We start from the raw sequence: 26,122 nt of genomic DNA, 5'->3' as shown, positions 1-26,122 counted from the left end.
ACATTAAAAAAAGCTTCATATGACAGCAATGTTTGCAGTGTAGCACCTAGAGATGAAACATTATGGAGTCTTAAAGGAGACTTGGGTAAGACCATAATGTCATAAATATGCCAACATTGAATCATTATTTCACAATTATGCTTTTAGATATAAATGTCTAATATACTGTACACTCCCATATGTATTTATTTGGACAGTGAAGCGTAAACTTTTAATTTGGCTCTATACTCCAGCATTTTGGATTTGACATCAAATGTTTCATATGCGGCAACAGTACAGAATGTCACCTTTGGTTTTGAGAGTATTTCCATAAAAATCGGTTTACCGCTTACAAATTAAAGCACTTTATGTATCTAGTACCCATTTGAAGTTGTCATAAGTATTTGGACAAATGTAGTAGTCAAAAGTTTAGTATTTGGTCCTATATTCTTAGGACGCAATGGCAACATCAAACTTGTCACTCGACAAATTTGTTGGATGCATTTGCCATTTGTTTTGGTTGTTTCAGATTATATTGTGCCCAATATAATTTCCACCTGGCTACCCCTACCCCGGTCAACAGCTCTGCACCACCCACAGCCCAAGCCTCCCCATTTCTCCTTCACCCAAATCCAGATAGCTGATGTTATGAAAGAGCTGCAAAATCTGGACCCCTACAAATCAGCTGGGCTAGACAATCTGGACCCTCTCTTTCTAAAATTATCTGACGCAATTGTTGCAACCCCTATTACCAGTCTGTCAACCTCTCTTTCATATCATCTGAGATTCCCAAAGATTGGAAAGCTGCCATGGTCATCCCCCTCTTCAAAAGGGAGACACTCTAGACCCAAACTGTTACAGACCTATATCTATCTTACCCTGCCTTTCTAAAGTCTTCAAAAGCCAAGTTAACAAACAGATCACCGACCATTTGGAATCCCACTGTACCTTCTCCGCTATGCAATCTGGTTTCCGAGCTGGTCATGGGCGCACCTCGGCCACGCTCAAGGTCCTAAACGATATCATAACCGCCATCGATAAAAGACAATACTTTGCAGCCATCTTCATCGACCTGGCCAAGGCTTTTGACTCTGTCAATCACCGCATTCTTATCGGCAGACTCAACAGAGCCTTGGTTTCTCAAATGACTGTCTCGCCTGGTTCACCAACTACTTCTCTAATAGAGTTCAGTGTGTCAAATTGTTGTTGTCTGGACCTCTGGCAGTCTCTATGGGGGTGCCACAGGGTTCAATTCTCGGGACTCTTTTCTTTGTATTCATCAATGATGTCGCTCTTGTTGCTGGTGATTCTCTGATCCACCTCTACGCAGATGACACCATTCTGTATACTTCTGGCCCTTCTTTGGACACTGTGTTAACAAACCTCCAGACAAGCTTCAATGCCATACAACTCTCCTTCCGTGGCCTCCAACTGCTCTTAAATACAAGTAAAACTAAATGCATGCTCTTCAACCGATCGCTGCCCATACCCGCCTGCCCGTCGAGCATCACTACTCCACACTACTATGTGGACACTACTATGTGGACAACTACAAATACCTATGTGTCTGGTTAGACTGTAAACTCTCCTTCCAGACTCACATTAAGCATCTCCAATCCAAAATTAAATCTAGAATTGGCTTCCTATTTTGCAACAAAGCATCCTTCACTCATGCTGCCAAACTTACCCACGTAAAACTGACTATCCTACCGATCCTTGACTTCGGCGATGTCATTTATAAAATAGCCTCCAACATTCTACTCAGCAAATTGGATGCAGTCTATCACAGTGCCATCAATTTTGTTACCAAAGCCACATATACTACCCACCATTGCGACCTGTATGCGCTCGTTGGTTGGGCCTCGCTTCATATTCGTCGCCAAACCCACTGCCAGCAGGTCATCTACAAGACTTTGCTGGGTAAACCCCCGCCTTATCTCAGCTCATTGGTCACCATAGCAGCACCCACCCATAGCACGCGCTCCAGCAGGTATATTTCACTGGTCATCCCCAAAGCCAACTCCTCCTTTGGCTGCCTTTCCTTCCAGTTCTCTGCTGCCAATGACTGGAACAAATTGCAAAAATCACTGAAACTGGAGTCTTATATCTCACTCACTAACTTTAAGCAACAGCTGTCAGAGCAGCTTACTGATCATTGCACCTGTACACAGCCCATCTGTAAATAGCCCACCCAACTGTAAATAGCCCACCTCATCCCCATATTGTTATTTATTCTTACTTAATCTTACTCCATTTGCACACACTGTATATAGATTTTTCTATTGTGTTATTGACATGTGATAAACTGTTTATCACGTGTAACTCTGTGTAGTTTGTGTCACACTGCTTTGCTTTATCTTGGCCAGGTCGCAGTTGTAAATGAGAACTTGTTCTCAACTGGCCTACCTGGTTAAATAAAGGTGAAATAAAATAAAATAAAAAATATATAAATTCATGGTAAATAATGTATTGTGTCATTTTGGAGTCACTTTTGTTGTAAATAAGAATGGAATATATTTTTCTTAATACTTCTACATTAATGTGGATGCTACCATGATTATGGATAATCATGAATTAATGATGAAAGTTACAGAGGAATAAATATCGTGAGAGGTTAGCATGTCTTGGGGGTATGATCTTTGTGCCTCTAACTTTCACTTATCATTATTCATGATTATCCGTAGTCATGGTAGCATCCACATTAATGAAGAAGTGTTCAGAAACATTTTACATTCTTAATTACAAAAAGTGACTCCAAAATGACACAATACATTATTTATCATTAATTTCTACTGGGCACAACATAACCCGAAACACAACCAAAACAAAAACTGCAAATGCATCCAACAAGTTTGTAGAGTCAGAAGCTTGATATAGTCACTCCGCGCTAACAATATGGGACCAAATACTAAACGTTTGACTACTTTAATACATAAGGGAATTTGTCCAAATACTTACACTACCGTTCAAAAGTTTGGGGTCACTTAGTTTAATGGGCAAAAAATGACATTTCTAACATCAAATTGATCTGGAATACAGTGTAGACATTGTTAATGTTGTAAAGGACTATTGTAGCTGGAAACGGCAGATTTTTCATGGAATATCTACATAGGTGTACAGAGGCCCATTATCAGCAACCATCACTTCTGTGTTCCAATGGCACGTTGTGTTAGCTAATTCAAGTTTATCATTTTAAAAGGCTAATTGATCATTAGAAAACCATTTTGCAATTATGTTAGCACAGCTGAAAATGGTTGTGCTGATAACAGAAGCAATAAAACTGGCATTCTTTAGACGAGTTGAGTATCTGGACCGTCAGCATTTGTGGGTTCGATTACAGGCTCAAAATGGCCAGAAACAAAGAACGTATACTGAAACTCGTCAGTCTATTCTTGTTCTAAGAAATGAAGGCTACTCCATGTGTGAAATTGCCAAGAAACTGAAGATCTCATACAACAAGGTGTACTACCTTCACAGAACAGCACAAACTGGCCCTAACCAGAATAGAAAGAGGAGTGGGAGGTCCCAGTACACAACTGAGCAAGAGGACAAGTACATTAGAGTGTCTAGTTTAAGAAACAGACACCTCACAAGTCCTCAACTGGCAGCTTCATTAAATAGTACCTGCAAAACACCAGTCTCAACGTTAACAGTGAAGAGGCGACTCCGGGATGCTGGCCTTCTAGGCAGAGTTGCAAAGAAAAAGCCATATCTCAGACTGGCCAATAAAAATAAAATATTAAGATGGGCAAAACAACACAGACACTGGACAGAGGAAGATTGGAAAAAAAGTGTTATGGACGGAAGAATCTAAGTTTGGGGTGTTCGGATCACAAAGAAGAACATTTGTGAGATGCAGAAAAAATGAAAAGATGCTGGAGGAGTGCTTGACACCATCTGTCAACCATCGTGGAGGCAATGTGATGGTCTGGGGGTGCTTTGGTGGTGGTAAAGTGGGAGATTTGTACAGGGTAAATGGGATCTTGAAGAAAGAAGACAATCACTCCATTTTGCAACGCCATGCCATACCCTGTGGACGGCGCTTAATTGGAGCCAATTTCCTTCTACAACAGGACAATGACCCAAAGCACAGCTCCAAAATATGCAAGAAATATTTAGGGAAGAAGCAGTCAGGTGGTATTCTGTCTATAATGGAGTGGCCAGCACAATCAACGGATCTCAACCCTAGTGAGCTGTTGTGGGAGCAGCTTGACTGTATGGTACGTAAGAAGTGCCCATCAAGCCAATCCAACTTGTGGGAGGTGCTTCAGGAAGCATGAGGTGAAATCTCTTCCGATTACCTCAACAAATTGACAACTAGAATGCCAAAGGTCTGCAAGGCTGTAATTGCTGCAAATGGAGGACTCTTTGATGAAGAAAAGTTTGAAGGACACAATTATTATTTCAATTCAAAATCAGTATTTATAACCTTGTCAACTTCTTGACTATATTTCCTATTCATTTTGTAACTCATTTCATGTATGTTTTCATGGAAAACAAGGACATTTCTAAGTGACCCCAAACTTTTGAACGGTAGAGTATGTCACCTTCAAATGGGGGAACTAGATACATAGTGCTTTCATTTCTAAATGGTAAAACAGATAATGAATAAAAATACCCTTATATAAAACATTTGCCCTCAAATCCAAAGTGCTGCAGTATAGAGACAAACGTTTTAGCCTCACTGTCCAAATAAATACATCAGAGAGTGTGTCAACAATCCTTCCTCCAAAGGAACATTCTATAAATTAAAGTAGGCTATTAAAGTCAAAGACTAGATAGAGTTCAGAGAACAGAGATAGAGAGACCAGAGATAGAGAGACCAGAGAGGTCAGAAAGTAAGACCAAAGAGCAGAAAGTGAGGGGAGACCTGAGAAAAAGGGGTCATAGGGAAATATAAGAGAGCGTTTGTCTGTGTCTGTAGCGTACCTGTGGAGCAGTGGAGGCTGCTGAAGGGAGAAAGGCTCATAATGATGGCTGGAACGGAGCAAATGGAATTGCTTCAAACACATAGAAACCAGTGGTGGAAAAAGTACCCAATTGTCAAAAAGTTAAGATAACTTGATAGAAAATGACTCAAGTAAAAGGGAAAGTCACCCAGGAAAATACTACCTGAGTGAAAGTCTAACAATACTTGGTTTTAAATATACTTGGTATTCAAAGTAGGCTAAATGTAATTGCTAAAATATACCTAAGTATTACAAGTAAATACAAGTAATTTAAAATTCATTATATTAAGCAAACCAGACGGCACAATGTTGTGTTTTTTAAATTGATAGATTGCCAGGGGGAAACTCCAACACTTCGACATACAAACGAAGCATGCGTGTGTTAGTGAGTCCGTCAGATCAGACAGAGGCAGTAGAGACGACCAGGGATGTTCGTGTTTGCCTGTCCTGCTAAGCATAAAAAATGTTACGAGTAGCCTACTTTGGGGTGTCAGGGAAAATGTACGGAGTTAGAAGTACATTATTTTCTTTAGGAGTGAAATAAAAGTAAAATGTGTAATAAATATAAATACTACAGTAAAGTACAGATACACCAGAAACAAATGTTGCGTAATTACCATGACGTAACGCAGTGATGTGTCTCAAACATGTTTCTCACATTTGATTGGCTACTTTCTGTGCGCTTTCCAAGTACCAAGGTTTTTATTGGCCCGTTGCTGTAACTGGAATTGTTATTATTAGCTCCTTGCAAACATGGCGGAGGTCAGACTGAAATTTAGTAATGGAGCCTACAGAATTCTTCAAAATACATATCATCAGTTGCCTCTGAGGATTGAGGGCAACCAAGCTAAAGGCGCAATACAAGCCACAAGCTTGCTGACAGAATATCGGTCTGGCGAAGCTCAAGATAACCATGATAATACAGCCCGGGCCGGCAACTGGACACGGTTGCCGTTTCTCGGAATTCCTGAGGAGACTTTAAGAATTGAGAACTCAAGGTCCCTCAGCAGACTCACCGAAGGTGGATTTAAGATTGGATTTTGCCACGACCTTATATCAAAATGCGGTGAGGGGGTATTACAGTTAGGTTCTGCATGGAGGAATAACTTGTCGGACAGTGAGAATATAAGAGTACTCGATAGTGCTTCAAGGTGGTTTTATCTCAGTTCACCTCACCTGGCCGACACACAAGTCCATGTTATTGCCTCTAGAGCTTCAAGCTGGATAAGAAACGGTCTCGTGACGGCCACCATAACTCAAACCAGGCGCGAGCAGAGAAGATATCTGTGTATGGTGCGATTTGCCATCGGACAGTCGAGCTTTAGTTTGCGCCAGTCTCATGAGCAGTTATTTGTGAGAGCTTATGGCAACGGCAACATGTCTGAGCCCCTATATAAAAGCAGAACGGCATATTATGAAATCCTCCAGGTGTCTCCAACCGCCACGCAAGCTCAGATCAAGACGGCTTACTACAAGCAGTCTTTTGTCTACCACCCAGATAAGAATGCAGGCAGTGAGGAGGCTACGAACCGCTTCTCCAACATCAGCGAGGCTTACAACGTGTTGGGCAACAAGGGGCTGAGGAAGAAATACGACCGAGGCATTCTGAGTCAGGGAGACGTTACTGGAGCGAGCAAACCTTCCGCGAAGGACACCAAGAGCTCCTCATCTCAGCCAACGAGGGAGGCACGCCAGACTTCCGCCTTGGGGATAGACAGCAAGAACATTTTCGACTTTGACAACTTCATCAAATCCCACTATAAATCCCAGCTCATGAGAGAGGAGGAGCTGCGAGTTAGGAAGGAAGAGATTATGAGGAAGAAAGAGGCCATCAAAGATCAGGAGATGGGCAAGATGATGGAGATGGCTGTGGGAGTGTTGGTCATAATAGCAGTGTCTATTCTGGTCAACTTGAAACGGGGAGGAAATTGATTTTGCAAACTGACGCTGGACAAGCATAGGATGGTATTCTTTTCATCCACACTATAGGATTTATATGGGAAGGCTGATTGCAATGGTAAGGGACATGCCTTGTGCCAACTTGACACACCCTGGACTGGTTTCCATCTGTTCCATTCTTGCTGTATCCAGATGCCCTAATGAAAGCTGTTTAACCTAAGAATATATGTCAATAATAATACTGTAATAGATGTAATAGATGCTGATGATTGAGTGATTACTGGTGCTTTGGGTTGAGCTGTTCCACAATCACATGACTGCACTGTATCACTTGTGTGTTCGCATATAGTTCACTAGAAAATATAAATATTTAAATTGGAAATTGTTGGAAGTTTGATGTAGGAAGTGATGCAGTGAGGAACCAAAGCATATTGGTTTAGGCCTATATTGCAGTTTTGATTGATTCTGCAGTGTTGAATGAATTGCAGAACGGTGCAATGGTTAATTAGGCTAACGTTCAATATGGTGCTATGATTCAACTTGGCTTTTAAAAAGTTGTGAAAAGTGAATTTTATGTAATGAGCACAGTTTTAAGTGTGGGAAGTAAGCTGATGATACCTGGCTGCACAAGTTTGGACCTTGGCATCAGATAGCTCTTGATCATGAGTCTCAGTTCCATTACATTACACATAAGAGTCATTGGATGAAGGCGTCTTCTGTAGGGGAGTTTTGTTAAGATCCCTGCTGCTCGGTCTGAACATTAACACGCATCGCTTCCGATACAGTTTTGGAAGCATAAGTACCTTATCTTTCATATCAGTGAGAAATACTTTAAAAAAAGGTTAAATTGATACACACCTTAATAGGATTATGGTTCCCACACAGGCATATCTCCATTTTACAGCACTTGTTCAAGGAAAACAGATGGAAGCTATCTATTAGCTATCTAGCATGCTCTGAACACCTGTGCGTAAGCGTAACTCGGGAAGTGTAGAAGTTTAATTTAGTCGGATGGAGGCACCCATAGATGTATGGATCTGTGCAAAACTGCTATAGGTAAGTATATTTTTTATCTGAAGGATTCTTTCTCACTGATGAAGGATACTGTATGGGCCATATGTTTCGAAAGCCGTATCGCAAGCCATGATTATTGACGCTTCTAAACGTTGAAACACAGTGTCTGGATTGTATTTCACATGAGGCAGTCGTGGGCGAAGCAAATATAAAGCAGAATGCCAGCTGAGCAGCAGTTGTAGCTGGGTGAAAAGGTGCTTTTGAGAAAACATTTGGTAATTCAGTTTAGATGAGACTCCAGCAACGGACTAGTGCACTGAAGGGCCCTAGGTGGGCTTCTGTACTGGGCTCCTGTACAGAAAGAATAAAAATGTAACCTAAGATCAGTAAGAGACAAGATAACTTTGTGTACAGTAAATTAGTTGAAATGTGCCTTGACGATATTTGAAGTAAGAACATGTATGGCCAATCTCATGTCATTTTCCCTGCCTCAACACTTTTAATGTATTTAAGATGAATAAATGATTTAAAAAGTGTGCTTATGGAAGCACATGAAAAAGGAATGTCACTTGGGTCTTTATTAGCATGTGTCAGTATTTATACAATACTGAATACAAAAGAGGATTAATCATAAGGGTTACAGCAGCACAGGACCTTCCGGTGTTGTAGAATCGTACAAAAATGGGTATTACACAGTTCAGAATAATTAGTGTTTATTTTCTCTCCTGCAGATGCATCAATTAAGTAGGGCCGGGATGATACGAGTATTGCAATATGGCAAAAATTAAAACATGAAGCAGACCCTTCCTTTTTAAAAACCTGCTGTATGTAAAATATTGTGTGCTATAAGCTTGGAAAATAAATAAATGTGACTGGATGACAACATAATGATGTTTGTTTCGAACATTAGGACTGTTTTCCTAAAGATGAAACCTGCTTCGTGTTTTGTTTTCTTGCCACGATAATAACGAGTATCGCGATACTGGTATCGTCGCGGCCCTACAATTCAGTCTAGTAGAGATGCACGTGACCAATGTTTGTCAGGCATTTTCAGACTTCAAAATGTATTCCTATTCATGTTTGATGAACTAATCTACACTACTTTTGAGGTAGCTTTAATGTATATATAAAAAATATTATAGTTAGCAAATTTACAGAGCCAGTAGAGTTATAATTATCCCAATAGCAATGCATTGATGTTCTTGTAAGTATACATTTTAAAAGACCAAACTTTAAAATATGGGGAATAATAATAAGTGTTTGGTTAGTGTAGTGTAGTCAAATATTTTTACCATCAGATGTCTCCTACAGCATCTTGATTGAATTAGGGGGGACAGTGTGACAATTTTCTTTTCTTTAAAGGTCCAAAGCAGCCGTTTTATCTCAATAACCAGGTTTCCATCCAACCTTTTATGCACGTAAAGTACATGTCAGATCATTTTTTAATGAAAGGCCTGATGGAAACAGAATTAGTTTTTCAGTAAACTTTCCAAATGTCAGCAAAACACTAGACAAGGTGTTATCTTTTTGTGTCGTAAAATGAATTATGCGAGAAATGTCGTTGGAAATGCTTTTTTGCACAAATATTGATATAATAACCATCATACCGAAGTAAGCTTGGAGTCACGCGATGACATAGTGTTGTCCTTCCACTACGACTCATCGGGAAAGCATGCAGTTTATTAAACTACAGATGAAATAAATGATGATGAACTTCACAGGGTGTTGAAAGTGCAAGGTGATGAGCTTGATGCTCCTTTCCAATAAATATCTAGGGTCTTATTCTGGTGACATGATAATCGATGCTTGGCTACCGTACATTTAAAAAATATATTTATTGCTCTTTTGTCAATATAATCTTATCATGTATGTTATGCGTACACTAGAGTACTTGCCAATACCAAAGTGGGCACACTTGCCATATAATGCTTTTTTTTTTTTTTTGTGAGAAAATCATCAGTAGAGTTCAAAATGCGATTGAAACCCTTTTTTTTTTGGTACATGAGAATTAAACCACAAAATGTATTTTTATGTGCACTACGTCATCACTCCCTACTTATGTAAGAGCAATTTGTCAAGCAAGAATTTTGCTAGGACTGTCGGAGTGGTCTGAGTGAGGGGCCTAATTGGACGAGCCAGGTGGGAGGGATATGTAACCTGAAAACTAGGTGTTATTTTGGATCTAGACTTGGTCCTCCGGTACTGCTTGCCGTGCGGAAGCAGAGAGAGCAGTCTATAACTTGGTTGACTAGAGTAAAAAAAAACTATTTAAATCAATTTTAGAGTAAGGCAGTAACGTAACAAAATGTGGAAAAAGTCAATGGGTCTGCCTACTTCCCGAATGCACTGTATATACAACACAGGAAAATCACATTTTTGACTGCACTGGGCCTTTACATTTCTTTTGCATTTGATACAATTTTATTCAGGAAGGTACACCAACATGTAGCAAGCACAGTGGCATTTCTGTAAATGTTTTTATTACATATTGCTCCCTGTTGACTAATGGTAATACTCCATGGGGCCAAGGGATTTATGAAACTCACTAGAGAATCCATTTATTATGGTACAGACATTGGGCCACAGTCTTTTGATCAAAGGGGATGACTGAGATCTGGGAGGGATGAAGAGGATGAGGTTGAATATAACAGTTCCATCCACTGGGGTGTATCATCCTCTTCTTCCTTGTCATGTGTTAGCTCTGAGATTCCATGACATTGACAACTACCACAAGTCGTTATCTCAAGTCCCCATCCATTCCTACCCGATTCCGACTAGAGTTAAACGCGCGTAAATGGAACGCTACTTCCTTTTTATGCACTTTTAGCTCTATGCGTATTCTTACCTTGAACTTAAGCATGATAATAGCATGCTATTCACCCGCTATTCATTCGAGGGGGAGGTCTAAGAAATGGTGTGGCGAGAAAACCATGAATAAGGTTGAGCGATTAGAAATAACTATATTTCCCGAAAGAAATAACAGCATTTTCCATTCACTGTAATGTATAAATTGAAAATAACTATTGATAAGCGCTAGGTAAATGAGTAATACGTTTGGAGAAGGGGATTGTAAATGCACAGCAATTGTTTTAGATAATTTTTCCTTATGATCCCTGGAGACGAATGTGAAACCAGCCATATGGAAGCAAACTGAAAACCACATCAACATGACATGATTTACGGCCTCTTTTCCACAGTGAAATAGGCTATAAATAGCTGTGCCGTTATTCAACATTTTAATTGTGCCCTCGTAAATTGTATGGATGAAATTTGGAGACCAAAGCTTCTGTAGGGCTGAACCTGCCGAGTTGATGTGTGCGCTTTAGAATGTTGTAATTACAGTTTACGCCTGGGCTTTTCTCCATTTTCTTTTACAATGTGTATCATGTTAAATATTAACCTCTATCAGGAGCCACTGTCAGTTATACCCAGATACATTTACAAGTGTCACTTTAGTGTTTGTTTTCTTGTAGCTTACATTTGCATCATTCCATTACCTTACCTTTCTTTACTCTGTCACGTCCGTGTGTTTCCTGAGGGTCGCTAGCATTAGGCTAACGTCGTGGAATCATTTGGGGCATGTAGCCATTTGAATCATTATGGAACTCAGACCACACATAGCAGGTTAAACCTGGAGCCTGGCGCACAGTTCACTACGACTGGACTTTTGTTATACCGTTCCATGATTAGTGAGGATTAGGGTAGATTTATAGAACTATTGTTCAACCCCTGTTGTACACTTTTTTTCCACCATCCAATATTTCAGGGACTAAACTTGAATATGACAACTTTCAGGATGAATCAAACCACTATATTGTTTTTATTCATCAATATATTTTGTGCGTAAAGGCTCTCCAAACCTGTTCCACCACCTGCAAAATCCATTTGACAAAACAGATATCTGATCCTGATGCTGTCAGAGTCATAGATGACGTCAAGGTTCCTCAGTAGAGAGAGTACTGGTTCTCTACTGCTCTTGTTCTTTGTGCTCCCTCAGTCTCCTGCTGTTCATCAGCTGAGCCACCAGAGAGCGGTAGAAGATGCTCTATGCTGCCACTGCGGCTCCGTAAGCCACCATCACCCCCATCCTCTAGTCTGGGGAAGGGAGGCAGGATGCGGGGTAGAGCAGGGGAACTAGGGGGAAGAGGAGAGTCCACAGATCCACCAACTGGCTGCAAGACTCCGGGAAAGAATTGTGCCAATTGGTGGAGGCCGTTCCGACAGCCAGGCTCTCTGGTAGGGGTGGACATCCGAGACACACAGAGCTCTGCAAACAGGAACCCAACGGATACACAAGACATGTTTGAAACACACAGACAAATGCACCATAGATCTAACCTTGTTCGGCAATCCTGATCTTACATTCTGTTGTGAAACTAAAATAAAACGCAGCGGTCAGGATGGTGGATCAGGCTACCATAGATCTAGCTTGGAACACAGCAGCATCAAGTCAGAAATTGCAATTACAATAATATGATGTTCTATGTTCTATATTCAGGGGGTAATAGTACAAAACAACATAAGATAAAAACAAAACAAGAGGACTGGTTTTAGTGATCCATAGGGAAGGATTTGTGAAGGAGGATATTTCAGTAGAAATCAAAACAGGAGACCAAATTAATTCAGAAAGGCTGGCACTAAGAGGGGTTGCCAGTGGTGTAAAGTACTTTAAAGTATTTTTACTTAAGTCGTTTTTTGGGGTATCTGTACTTTACTATTTATAGTTTTGACAACTTTTACTTTTACTCCACTACATTACTAAAGAAAATAATGTACTTTTTACTCCATACATTACCCTGACACCCAAAAGTACTCGTTGCATTTTGACAGGAAAATGGACCACTTCACACACTTATCAAGAGAACATCCCTGATCATCCCTACCGCCTCTGATCTGGCGGACTCACTAAACACAAATGCTTCGTTTGTAAATGATGTCTGAGTGTCGGAGTGTACCCCTGGCTATCCGTCAATAAAAAAGAAAGACAATTGTGCCGTCTGGTTTGCTTAATATAAGGAATTTGAAATGGTTTATACTTTTACTTTTGATACTTATGTCAATTTTAGCATTTACTTTTGATACTTAAGCATATTTAAAACCAAATACTTTTAGACTTTTACTTGATTTTGACAATTGAGTACTGGCCACAGTGAGAGGATTGGCCACAATTGGAGCAGGTGAGGGAAGAGAGAGCAGCACTGAGTAAAGAAGGTAATCCTACAGAGGGAGAGCCAGAGAAAAAGGGATTAGGACAACTAAAAGTGCCCTTTGTCTTTTTCGCCTCAACCTTCCCTTGTGGCGAATCATCAAAAAGACATCAGCCTGGAAGAGTGATCCTCAATTCCTTATGCTTGCCTAGTCCAGTGGATCTTTCCTAAAAGACTCCTTTGTCGACTTGAAACTACTTTTTCTTTGAAAACCACTGTTCGGCTAGGTAACCCTTTTTGTAGCTTCGATAATGTAAATGCTTGACTGAACACATTTAAGATGAGAGGTTAGATATGGGTCAGGAATCAAGGAATGCAGGGATTGTTTTTGGGCACTAGACATGTTGGACATTATTATAATCATAATAGCCTACATTTGACAAACAGTAAGACAGCATTAGCCCACGTGTTACCTGGGCGGCTGCGCTGTGTCTGGACGTAGCATCGCAGTGTGACATCTGCAGCCCCGCGGGACTCCAACGGAATGGGGTGGCAGTGGAAGTGCTGCAGCATGTCCCCCACACTCTGGAACCACAGGTGGTGCACATGGCACTGGCCCTGAGAGTCCACAGACAGACGCAGGTGCTGCTCACAGGGAGGTAGAGGCATGCTGTTAGGTATTTCTACCATTGGCTTGCGTTCAACAATGCTAATGCTAAGCTGTAGCTTAGTAAACACAAACATCTTGGGTCGTTGCTAGACTACTTTCATGTGTCCATAAGATTAGATACATTTGGGTGAACTAGCAGGGGAATACAAGGGAATCTTTGGGTGAATAATTGTTTTAATGAATCAAGGCCATATGGCCAATACTCAGCAGAGGAAGCATGTGGTTCACATACATTTTGCCCTTGTGATGCAAAGGGGAACCCTGAGTGAATGGGCAGCCGGCCAGATAAAGAGACTAGTTTGGAACCAGGTTGCGTCTGAGTGTACCTTGGCTTTGCCCTGGAAGTTGAAGGTGAGGACGTATTCTCCCGGGCGCGTCTCACTCTGGCGAATCACAAAGAGCCCATGGCTCCGGGCTCCGCCCACCAACACCAGCTGAGCAGCACTCACTCGAGACAGTGTACCGTGGAACCATGGGTAGCAGGTCAGAGAGGTGTCCATCTCAGAGCGGGGTGTTCCTTCACCTACAGGTGAGAAGCATAATATAAGCACCTTTTATCACAATATTGTCTTAGCAAAAAGCAGCCTTTCCACAGAGAGAGCTGGCCATTACCTGCTCCAGGCCTGTTGGACTCCAGTGACTGGAGGAAGCGTTCTAGGGGGACATGGGTGGGGTGCAAAGGGGAGGCCAACAGGGTCCGAAAGCGGGGCCCTGAGGGGCCACAAGGACCAGCACGGTGCTGAGGGGTCTTGGGTATGTCTGGGTGGACATAGAGAGAGCATGGAGCATGGAGTTGCCCTACACAGTCAGATGCTGAGTTACCATTACCAATTAAAGTGAATAAATACTCACTAGCTGTGAGCTCACAGTTACAGGTGGACACCGAGGGGAACTGGCCATGAGGACAAGACGTCAGCTCAATGTCATCTCCACTGTCCCTGCACACAGAAGACAAACAGGGGTTTGATTGTTACTGCATAAAATCATCTATATAGGGTACAATAGTCTTCTGTCAATCTGAAAAGACAAGGTCGATGAAAGCAATATCGTGGTTGCCCACTGGGATTTTGCTTTCACATCAGTGCAGGAACAGAGAGAAGGGAAGGAATCTACTTGCACTTGTAGACTTCATTAAGATTCCCCCCTAGATCACAGAGAAGCGAGTGTAATGGTATTTTTCTTTACCCCGGGTCTATGCAGTCCTGAATGTCAGCCACCCAGGAGTGTTTCTGCAGGGAGTCTAATGTCTCCAGGATGTATTCTCCTCCATTCTCCACCTGCAACACAAGCATTGGATTAGGCACAAGATAAGCACATTCCAAATCGAATAGACACTTGTGTAGATATGAGAGTATTGGATAGGTGTATAGAGAAACCAAATGATACAGATGGTTAAGTTCTATTATACAGCACATATTTATCTATCAAACGTAGTTCTTACAGGGCTGAAGGTCACTGATGAATATAAGATAATTTCAATATATACTATATATAGGCCAACCTATAATTGAGTGAATGTAGCAGAACATATCTTGGTGGTACCATATTAGAAGCCTGTTTTAGCCTACTGACAAGAGCTTAGTTGAACAATATGGTCCGTGGTTTACCCCAGCCGACTATTTGTCTCTCTGTCAACTGCATCTCTGTATATTTATCACTCACAGTGCACAAAGCATTGACATTGATTACTACAAAAGACGTGTTTGACAAGTATATACAGAGTGAGGGACTCAATTATCTACATAGACACTGTACTCAGACAGTCTTTCACTGTTTGGTTCATTACGCAAATCTGCATCATACAGAGCATTTGGTAACCCTGACTGTCATAACGCCTACGTACAGTTGAAGTCGGAAGTTTACATACACCTTAGCCAAATACATTTAAACTCAGTTTTTCCCAATTCCTGACATTTAATCCCAGTAAAAATGCCCTGTTTTAGGTCAGCTAGGATCAACACTTTATTTTAAGAATGTGAAATGTCAGATTAACAGTAGAGAGAAAGATTTATTTCAGCTTTTATTTCTTTCATCACATTCCCAATGGGTCAGAAGTTTACATACACTCAATTAGTATTTGGTAGCATTGCCTTTAAATTGTTTAACTTGGGTCAAACGTTTCGGGTAGCCTTCCACAAGCTTCCCACAATAGGTTGGGTGAATTTTGGCCCATTCCTCCTGACAGAGCTGGTGTAACTGAGTCAGGTTTGTAGGCCTCTTTGCTCGCACACACTTTTTCAGTTCTGCCAACAAATGTTCTATAGGATTGAGGTCAGGGCTTTGTGATGGCCACTCCAATACCTTGACTTTGTTGTCCTTAAGCCATTTTGCCACAACTTTGGAAGTAAGCTTGGGATCATTGTCCATTTGGAAGACCCATTTGCGACCAAGCTTTAACTTCCTGACTGATGTCTTGAGATGTTGCTTGAATATCCACATAATTTTCCTCCCTCATAATGCCATCTATTTTGTGAAGTGCACCAGTCCCTCCTGCAGCAAAGCACCCCCACAACATGATGCCTCCAACCCGTGCTTCACGGTGGGGATGGTGTTCTTCGGCTTGCAAGCCTCCCCCTTTTTCCTCCAAACATAATGATGGTCATTATGGCCAAACAGTTCTATTTTTGTTTCATCAGACCTGAGGACATTTCTCCAAAAAGTACGATCTTTGTCCCCATGTGCAGTTGCAAACCGTGCTTTGGCTTTTTTATGGCGGTTTTGGAGCAGTGGCTTCTTCCTTGCTGAGCGGCCTTTCAGGTTATGTCAAGATAGGACTCGTTTTTCTGTGGATATAGATACTTTTGTACCCATTTCCTCCAGTATCTTCACAAAGTCCTTTGCTGCTGTTCTGGGATTGATTTGCACTTTTCGCATCAAAGTACGTTCATCTCTAGGAGACAGAACGAGTCTCCTTCCTGAGCGGTATGATGGCTGCATGGTCCCATGGTGTTTATACTTGCATACTATTGTTTGTACAGATGAACGTGGTACCTTCAGGCGTTTGGAAATTGCTCCCAAGGATGAACCAGACTTGTGGAGGTCTACATATTTTTTTTTCTGAGGTCTTGGCTGATTTCTTTTGATTTTCCCATGATGTCAAGCAAAGAGGCACTGAGTTTGAAGGTAGGCCTTGAAATACATCTACACGTACACCTCCAATTGACTCAAATGATGTCAATTAGCCAATCAGAAGCTTCTATAAAGCCATTACATAATTTTCAGGAATTTTCCAAGCTGTTTAAAGGCACAGTCAACTTAGTGTATGTAAACTTCTGACCCATTGGAATTGTGATACAGTGAATTATAAGTTAAATAATCTGTCTGTAAACAATTGTTGGAAAAATGACTTGTGTCATGCACAAAGCAGATGTCCTAACCGACTTGCCAAAACTATAGTTTGTTAACAAGAAATTTGTAGAGTGGTTGAAAAACAAGTTAATGACTCCAACCTAAGTGTATGTAAACTACCGACTTCAACTGTACACTTGTGATAAAAATGTACTGACATTACAAGTAAAGCTGACCTTGAGGACAAAGGTGTTGTCCCTGTCTGGCATCTCCAGTGGCATGGTGGTCCGCACCTCCATGACGGCTGTCAGAGGAACACTCAATTTGGGCTTGGACGACTGGGTCAGAGAAAAAAGACAAGTTAAAGTTAGCACTGCATCACTGTTAGAAATCTATTTTTCACTGGTAGTTTGACCAAAAGTCATATAGTTCACTAGTGGCTAACTCGAAGTCCTCTGACTTCAGTGTCTGGAAAGGCTATGTTGATGTTGTTGGAACGATGCGTTGATAATGAAGAGGGTGTGCTTTTTTACTGATTGGTTCTGCTTTGTGCCTTTCTCACAGTTTGAGATAACCAATCAAAGCTCAAGCCAACTTCTGCACGGACCAGGGAACCTACCTTGGGTGGCACATAGAACTCCAGCAGGAATCCCCCCTCCCCTTCAGTGACCCCTCCTTCTCCTCCTCCTCTCATCCTCCTCAGCAGCAGACGACACTTCTGCCACTGAGCATTGCTGCCCATGCTGTGCGAGTCGTCTGCCACCATGTAACGCAGGGCTCCTTCCCTCTGCACCTCAGCTGGCAGGGGCCTCAGGGCAGCACAGCGGGATCCCCGGGGCATACGCAGCAGGCGGGGACTCCAACACCCTCCCGTATCCCCGTTGAGCCTGCAGCGGGGTTCTGGAGAGGCTCCTCGGCTCCTCTGGAGCATGTCCCGGACCCCGTCCACCACACACAGGCTGACGTTACGTAGGGAGAAGCCCTTCCTAAAGTTGGCCCTGGGGAGGCCCTCAGATAGGTCCTCTGTGCTGCGGGACTGGCCCAGAGTCAGTGTGGAGGGGCCCCTGGGTTTGGGCCGGTGTCGCGGGCTGGGCTTCTGCTTCTCTGGGCTGCCCTCCATCAGAGACCAGGGAGCGGCTGGAGGGCCCAGTGGAATACTGTAGGTGCAAGCAGAACTAACAGTCACCCCCTTAGGACAGCAGGGTGTCAGGGGAACTTTCTCAGGTTTGATTGGCTAAGTCAGCTCTGCCCTAAGCCACACCCAATAATCCTGAGTACAGAACTGAGAGAGTTCGTCCTCACTCAATCCTGCTCAAAGTCCTCCTCAGTGCATTTGGCTGGTAAGATCTGTGGATAGAGAAGGTCAGAAGAGATGAGGGAGCTGAATTCTATTGTAGGATACCCTCATTATTTCATAGTGGATACTCTGGTGTGCTGTTATAGAGACACCTCCATTTTACATCCCCTCCTACCTGATATGACGGCCTATCCTAAAATCTCAAACAAAAACATGTGACACCTCCTGTCACATGTGGGAGACTGTAACATGATACTCATCCATACCCTAACATCGACAGACTACAATCAATACAAGACTGTGTACCGGTCCAATACAAGCCCTGGTTTGAATATCACTTTCAACTGATAGGTTTTTGTTAAATATAAAATTCTGTTTTTTTGGGAGAAGCAAACTGCAAGTACACCTTATCTGGTTCCTCCCTGACCATTTAGACACATGCATCACTGCCCTTTGGCAGTGGGGGCCGGGAAGGGAAATATGCAGCTTCAAAGTTTAATGAAGCTTTGAACAGAGAGAAAAAAGATTGGGAAAAAGGATAGGAGGCCCAAGTAGGAGGAAGGCCAGACTAAGACTACTCCTTAACACTGACGTTATACTAACATTTGCTGACTTTCTCGAGAAAGAAAATTACCTATTTGCTATTTCACATGGTCTTCAATGAAGGAGGTCCTAGTCTGTAATTGTACACATGCTGTGCTCTCGTCTGCAGCCTAGCAGATAAGCTGCCAAAATGTGACAAGATTTCTCTCAGGCACAATGGCAGGGGGTTATCACCTAGCACTGAACAGACACCCTTTGAAATAAGGGCTCAGCAGGAGAGAAATACATATCTCCTTATCTTAAAGATGATCCATAAATATTAAAGAGGTCCAATTAATGGTATCAGGGCCGGGACTAGACGATCAGGCCTGGGCAGCTGGCCGCCTCACATTGAATCAACGTCTCTACTGATTGGACTTTTATGACGAGCGAAGGGAGATTTCAGCCTAATTATCTTCTAATGGCTGTGCCTGTCACAATGAGATGGTCTTTAAAAAAAATAGGTGGCAAACGCTAGTGAGGGGCCCTGTCACCATGGGCAGGAGGAAACTACAACCCCCCCCCCCCCCCCCACACTGTCATTGCCAACCTTGCACAAAACGACAGTTATCACAGGATTCGTCTGTGTTAGCACTTTTATTGTCATTCTGGCAGAGATACAGTTATTCACTGGATATGTGTGGTCGCAAACTCAGTACATTATGATGAGTCTGGAGATTCTCCTGTTATTCGAGGATAAGGGATGCTTTTCAATAGTAGATAGAGCCGCAGTCAAACATGTTTTATGTAATTATTATGGATGAATAAATAGACATCCCGCCATATCATCCATGTTGATGTTCTTACATTTCGTACAGTTTTTGTTTGGGTTCATTCCCCCCAACTCTCTCTCTGTGTGTGTGTGTGATATTGTCACAGTGAACATCCGTCATTATGAGACTGAGGTATGAGTTAGGTTTGATCACTACTTCTATGCTGGTTCCTATGTCTGAATAATGTATGAATACAGTGTCGCCTTCCAGGAAATGTAAATTGTCTGGGAGGAAAAAAACATTATATAGTCACCAGATCAGAGATCCATCATTGGAAGATAACACAGTGAAGTGGAATATTATCATATTGCAAAATGTTACAACAAAATGCATCGTCTCATTGCTTGAGATGCTCATCAAATATGTCCTCATTCACTCAAGGCCCTGTTCGCGTACAAGTATCCCACTGGGCACAAACTGGTTGAATCAACGTTGTTTCAACGTAATTTGTCAATGTATTGTGGCGTGGAATCTACATGGAAAATACATTGGATTCGAAAAAAAGTCATCAACGTCAACTGTTAATTTTGAGGGTAACATTTCTACCACACGATGATGGCATCATGGTAACCAAATGTAAATTTCAAAAACAACGTCAGATCTTCAATGTTATATCCACCATCTGAAAAAAATCAATAGGCTGGGCAGCACCTCCTACTGGAGAATTGATCTACCTACAACTACTCTTTGATCTCCCATTCAGAGTTTTAAGCAAGCCCTTCTTAGCTATGATAGCGGTCACAGACTGTTCCCAATGTGCTATCGTGAGAATGATTGTTGAGACAAAGATCTCCACTTAAAAAATGAAATAGATTCACTGTTGCTATCAAAGTCATTCCAAAAGGGTAGGCTTAATAGAGCAAATTAAATGTGACCATACTTTATCACTCATATATCATCAATGATGCTATTTAGGCCTATATACAATTTGGAAAGTCATCATCAGCTATTGTTCAAATTCAACCAAGAATTCAACTAAAAATAGACAATACAATACACTTAGGGTTTCAAGCTCTGGTTGATTCAAAATGTAATGATATTTATTGACTTAATGGCTTAGTTCCATTCTTTAACTTTTATTTTTGGTTGAGGTGGAGACGTGAATCCAACATATCATTTGTTAACAAGTTAATAGGCTATTTATCAAATCAAATCTTATTGGTCACATACATATATTTAGCAGATGTTATTGTGGGTGTAGCGAAATGCTAGTGTTCCTAGCTCCAAAAAGTACAGTAGTACCTAACAATTCAAATTGTATTTTTGTATTTCAAAAGTGATATTGAATTGTGTTTGGTTGTCAATGCAACCAAATATCAACATTTGAAGGAGATTTATCTTGTGCTTAGATAGTTGGAAATTCAACTAACTTTTGACTGTCTTTTTGAGTAGGTGAATGAATATAGGTTGTAAATCTCATTGACCAATGTCTAAACTTAATATTACCCAATTATCCACGTTGAAATCAGGTGATGTGCCCAGTGGGATGTGATTGAATAAGTGAAAGCAAGGACCACCCAATGCTTTCATCTATCTGTGATCCCTTAAAGCTACAATCAGGAGTCTGTGTTTCAGTCCAACTGCAGCCTCGCCACTTGGTTTGGAACAGAACAAGCTACATCGTCAGGGAAGGATTTAGGAGGGATGCATTTTTAAGTCAATTTATACAGTGCCAATGGGGGTCGTTTTATTTTTTGTTCTTTTGCATTGTTTGTTACATTATTGTGTAACTTTTTTACTTTAGTTTATTTGTTAAATATTTTCTTAACTCTTCTTGAACTGCACTGTTGGTTAAGAGCTTGTAAGTAAGCATTTCATGGTAAGGTCTACACTTGTATTCAACGCATGTGACAAATAAAGTTTGATTTGATTTGATGAGTGAGGGTGAGTGAGTGAGTGACTAGCCAGATATGGCATTTAAAGCCATTACTAACAGAAGGATAGTGTGAGAAGCTTAACGTGAGAAGGTTAACTGCCAGGTCCTAACTATATGAGCGACAATCTTTGGATTTATGGGTGGTTAATTGGAATTGGGACCAACGAAAGCAGCTACATGTGTAGGTAAGAATTTAAATTGGTGTGAATCCCAACCACATTAGTCTCTGGTATGGTTTGATTACTTTCTGTGGATTTTAAAACTCAATGCGCAACAGATTAAATTGGAATGTAACTAGGCTTCTAGAATTTTAAAAAGTACAAACTTTCTATCACTCTGATTCCCGCTCTGCTTCCAGTGATACAGTCCAATGCAGATTCTCTTACCAGGTGGTGTTATTTCCGCTTCATAAGACAAATTTAAAGAATCCCATCAACCATTGGCAACGATGCCAATGGGTCCCTAGATACCATTATGCACATTCCATACACTCTCTCTCTGACCTGAGTTAAGATGGCAGATACCCACACAACTTACTGAATCTGTACTCATAGGACCTCAGGACAAAAATAGAATTGTTATTGAAACTAACATTTTCACTTCACAGCAGGGGTCTTTAGAGTCTATAATAAATATTCTAATATCTTTTAGATTTTAAACTAGGTGTTTAATATCCACCCAGATCTGAAATGCTCAGCTAATACAACTTCCCCTTCCTCTGTTTTCGAGGAACTTGAGAAGGAATATTGAGTCCTTTTCTCCCCAAAAAAATCCGCAGAGCACATCCGACATCTCAACATTTAATGAACGGTGTGCCAAACCTGAGACAGTATATAAGGGCACTGAGGGACATTGAGCACATTCCTCTCTAACTTCACTAGTTAGTGTGGAGAAATCTAAAGGGCCCCTCAGCTTTACAAACCATGGACATTCTCTATGGGGCGAGTCCAATTTGGCATCAGTGACTTCTGCCCCTAAATTTCCTGCACATTTCTAGTGCTGTTTCTGTAATATTTTCAGTGACATTTCTGCTAATGACAGTGAGTCAGAGGCCATTTTCTAGGTTCTTTCATGGCAATTCCTATGGCAGTCCATTACCTATACAGTTCTGGTTGGGAAAAAGATAATTAATTTATGTTATTGAGCAGATGATTTTCATGCCGGCAGCACAGTTTGTGTGTGTGTGTGTGTGTGTGTGTGTGTGTGTGTGTGTGTGTGTGTGTGTGTGTGTGTGTGTGTGTGTGTGAGAGAATTGAGAGGAGAAACATGATCACTCCTGACCAGCGCCCCCTCTCTTATACAACGTTATGCAGAGACAGGAAGTAACTGTAAGTGGCTCAGACCTCTGACACCACTCCACCCACACACAGAAAAGCAGCTGGCCAAACACACACACACACACACACACACAACATAAATGCCCATACAAATAAGTGAGCATAACCAAACACGCACACATGCAATTTCACTAAGCAAACTAAAACTCCCTCACACACACAACATTCAGAGGGCAGAATTAAACAATCATAAACATAACGTAACTGCATCACCAAAACACACACAGAGAAATAGAATTGTCAACAGCATCCAATTAGATACATGGCCAATGTGGCTTTGAGGCAGACCCAAAATCCAATTCATGAATGTAACTTAGGCAAACACTGGCCTGAATGAAACAAAAACATTCCACTCAGATCAAGACGACAAGGCTTTGACCAACATCAATGGCAAAGCATACCAAACATGTATTGACTGGTAGATGAAGTTCTCATGCATAATATAACAGTAGAGATATGGAATGTTATGGCTTAACTGTCTCTCATATCATATCATCATGACTCTGACATTTTTGTGTCCCAAAGATAAGAGTTATGAAAAACAAAGAGAAGGAGGGGAATTTCGCACATTCATAGGATTGAAGTGAGTCAATCAGAATGTAGCAACTGGAGTGGAATATCTAGAGTGGGGGTTGAACCAGCGACTCTTTGTCAAAACACAACCACACTACCTCCTGTGCCATAAAAACCCAGACCTCTTGGATATCTATGGAATAGGTTGTCTGTTCACACATTTTAGGTGTTGTTATTTATATGCCAAGAAAACAGAATGGGTCATGTTCTGCATAAATTCTGTTTTGAATCCGGCCAGAACTTTAAAACATCAGTCCAAAATGAACCATGTTTTAAGGCATAATGAAGCCTTCACAAACACTTAAGAAATCATATATGCTTCAGAAAACATTAGTAAGGGAAAATGGTTATGCCAAATGTTCACACTTTATTTTAGTTTTCTGTTTCTAAATGATACATGAAGCATTTAGACCATGTAGTGCTTATGAAGACTTTATAAATCGGCCTATAGCCTTCATAAGTAGTGTGACACCGACTGATGGTGGCTATGTAGTGTCATGGATGGATGATGCATAGACCAACACCGACGAGTTCATAGTAAATTCACCGTTTCACACTCAGTTTACTTTCATATATAATTTTTAAAAACCTAGTCGATATGATTTTCTCTGTTACATGTCCCACAGTTGAACCCTTGAGGGATTCATAATGCGGTTATAGACGCTTCTGAGCGAGTTAATTTGGTGGAGACACTCGCAATATGGAGCGGCACTTCAAAAGCCATACATAAATCAATTGCATTTCAATCGCGAGCTCGAGGACAAAACAGTCGCATATTTAATCACAATTAAATCAGTCACGTTTTAATCGGTAAAGTAATTACTACCTACAGTATAGGTTATACCGCTAATTAACTCAGATGGGTAATTATAATTAAGTCTATCAATGAGCGCTTACCTTATCATCGGCAGTATACTCGCAGCATTGTCTGTCTTTGTCCTCTTATTTAACGAATTACGACAGGTTAGGAAATGGATTATCAATCACAAAAATATCATTTCTATGGAAGCCTATAGCTACTTCAACGTGTCCCCCTTCATCAAAAGTGAACAGACACTAGCGCGCGCCGCACAGCGTGGGTAGTCTGATCAATGCCGCCTTGTTTAAAGGTCCAATGCAGTCACTTTTAAAAATATCAATATCAAATCATTTCTGGGTATCAATTAAGTACCCTACTGTGATTGTTTGAAAATAAAATGGTCAAAAAGAAACAGAAATATCTTCATAGCATGAGCAATTTCTCAAAAAATAATTTTGCTAGGACTGTCTGGGAGTGGTCTGAGTGGGGAGGGGAAAACTGAAAACTAGCTGTTATTGGCAGAGAGTTTAGGAACTGTATTTCCTATTGGTCTATTGACCAATTTACCACCTAGTGATGTCACCAGGCAGGCCAAAACTCAGGTCTTTTCAAACAACTCGTATACTAAAAGGGCATTATCATAATTTTCACAATTTCACAATATTATTCCATCCTCATAGTGTGGAAATATTTATAAAACATAGGAAATCACGTTTTTGACTGCACTGGGCCATTAAAGGAAACAAGATGGAGTTTTGGCTCTAGTCTACATAGCTCAACAAAACCAGAGTTTTAGCCCACTTCCTACTTTCACACAAAAATATACACAAAAATGATTACAAATTGTATGTAAGTATTTGAAACCCCTTACATTCCGAGAAAATTAGTCTACATGTAGCCTCTATTAGACAGAGCCTACTTACATGTTTTGGTAAACACAAAGGAAGACCACTTACAATAGTCTTACATTAGTCACTGTTTCAACTCATAACTCTATTATATTGTCGATAGGCCTTTTCACGCTGCTCAATAGATGTAGGATAAAACAGAGTATTGGCATGACAAAGGAATGTCATGTGAAAGAATGCCACAAGTCATTAGGCTATTAGCTCTCTAAAATGGCCTCAGAGACTTTGGGGAAAAAAGTATTCTCACTCTCACACACACACACACACACACACACTCACACTCACACTCACACTCACACTCACACTCACACTCACACACACACACACACACACACACACACACACAGCAGCTAGGAAAGCAAGCCTTCTTACCGTTGGATAAACAGCATCCCATCCCATGAGTAGTATGTAGAGGGGAGGGGTGTAGAGGGCAGGGGAGAGGAGCGGGTAATTTAGCCTCTCAGAGAAGGATGCTCCTCTGTCTCACTGGGTCAGCACCGCTTCCTGTTTTAATGTCACAGTGACTTCTGTGAGCTTTGGGCTCTTCAACACAGTTGAGCACAGCCTCATACACTGTGCTCTCTACAGAGCAATAGATTGTGATAATGACCTCAGAGCTGAACCTCAGTAATGGGGAAGACATTCATCGGACACTAAACAGTGCTGTACATCCAACAGCAACGCTCTGTCAGCAGGGAAACCAATTCCACTGGCTATTTTTATCCACGCGAGGCAGATCATATCACATATTACTTAGGGAATGGAGACGCGCAAAACAGCAGAATACAGGGCAGAACATTGGGGTATAGAGCAAGGACCTCTGCTAAGATCATTTGGTACTCAACACAAGTCCTTCATTCAAAGATGGCAAAAGAAGACAATTGATCGCTGAGATCCATTTGGTCTCTTTGGATGAGAACCAGCAGCCAAATGAATGTCCCTTCGGTGGATAATGAAGGATCACTTGATTTGACTTGAGCATCAATCTGTTGAACTGAAAGGGAATGTGGACTGTCGAGGATCTGACAAGG

At 41.3% G+C, this 26,122-nt stretch overlaps 2 protein-coding genes across 2 annotated transcripts; one reads left to right on the top strand and one right to left on the bottom strand.

Moving 5' to 3' along the window:
- Positions 1 to 5,649: 5,649 nt before the first annotated feature.
- On the top strand, positions 5,650 to 8,400 carry LOC110537538 (uncharacterized). Its single transcript, XM_021623651.3, has one exon. It carries the CDS (start codon positions 5,682 to 5,684, stop codon positions 6,858 to 6,860), a length of 1,179 nt encoding a protein of 392 aa, XP_021479326.2. The 5' UTR covers positions 5,650 to 5,681; the 3' UTR covers positions 6,861 to 8,400.
- Positions 8,401 to 10,239: 1,839 nt separating this feature from the next.
- LOC110537537 (SH2B adapter protein 2) lies at positions 10,240 to 24,668 on the bottom strand. Its single transcript, XM_021623649.3, has 9 exons — positions 24,282 to 24,668; positions 17,566 to 18,293; positions 17,183 to 17,284; positions 14,844 to 14,935; positions 14,511 to 14,596; positions 14,271 to 14,417; positions 13,985 to 14,181; positions 13,462 to 13,633; positions 10,240 to 12,108 (listed from the first exon to the last, which is right to left on the bottom strand). The coding sequence occupies exons 2-9, from the start codon at positions 18,064 to 18,066 to the stop codon at positions 11,786 to 11,788; spliced, it is 1,620 nt and encodes a 539-aa protein (XP_021479324.2). The 5' UTR covers positions 18,067 to 18,293; positions 24,282 to 24,668; the 3' UTR covers positions 10,240 to 11,785.
- Between the last annotated feature and the right edge of the window lie 1,454 nt (positions 24,669 to 26,122).

The sequence above is a fragment of the Oncorhynchus mykiss genome, chromosome 12 (assembly GCF_057628025.1).
Source record: "Oncorhynchus mykiss isolate SJ-2025 chromosome 12, ASM5762802v1, whole genome shotgun sequence".
In the NCBI taxonomy this organism is placed as follows: domain Eukaryota; kingdom Metazoa; phylum Chordata; class Actinopteri; order Salmoniformes; family Salmonidae; genus Oncorhynchus; species Oncorhynchus mykiss.
Note: the sequence above shows the minus strand (reverse complement) of the source record. Positions and strands in the feature narration are given on the sequence as shown.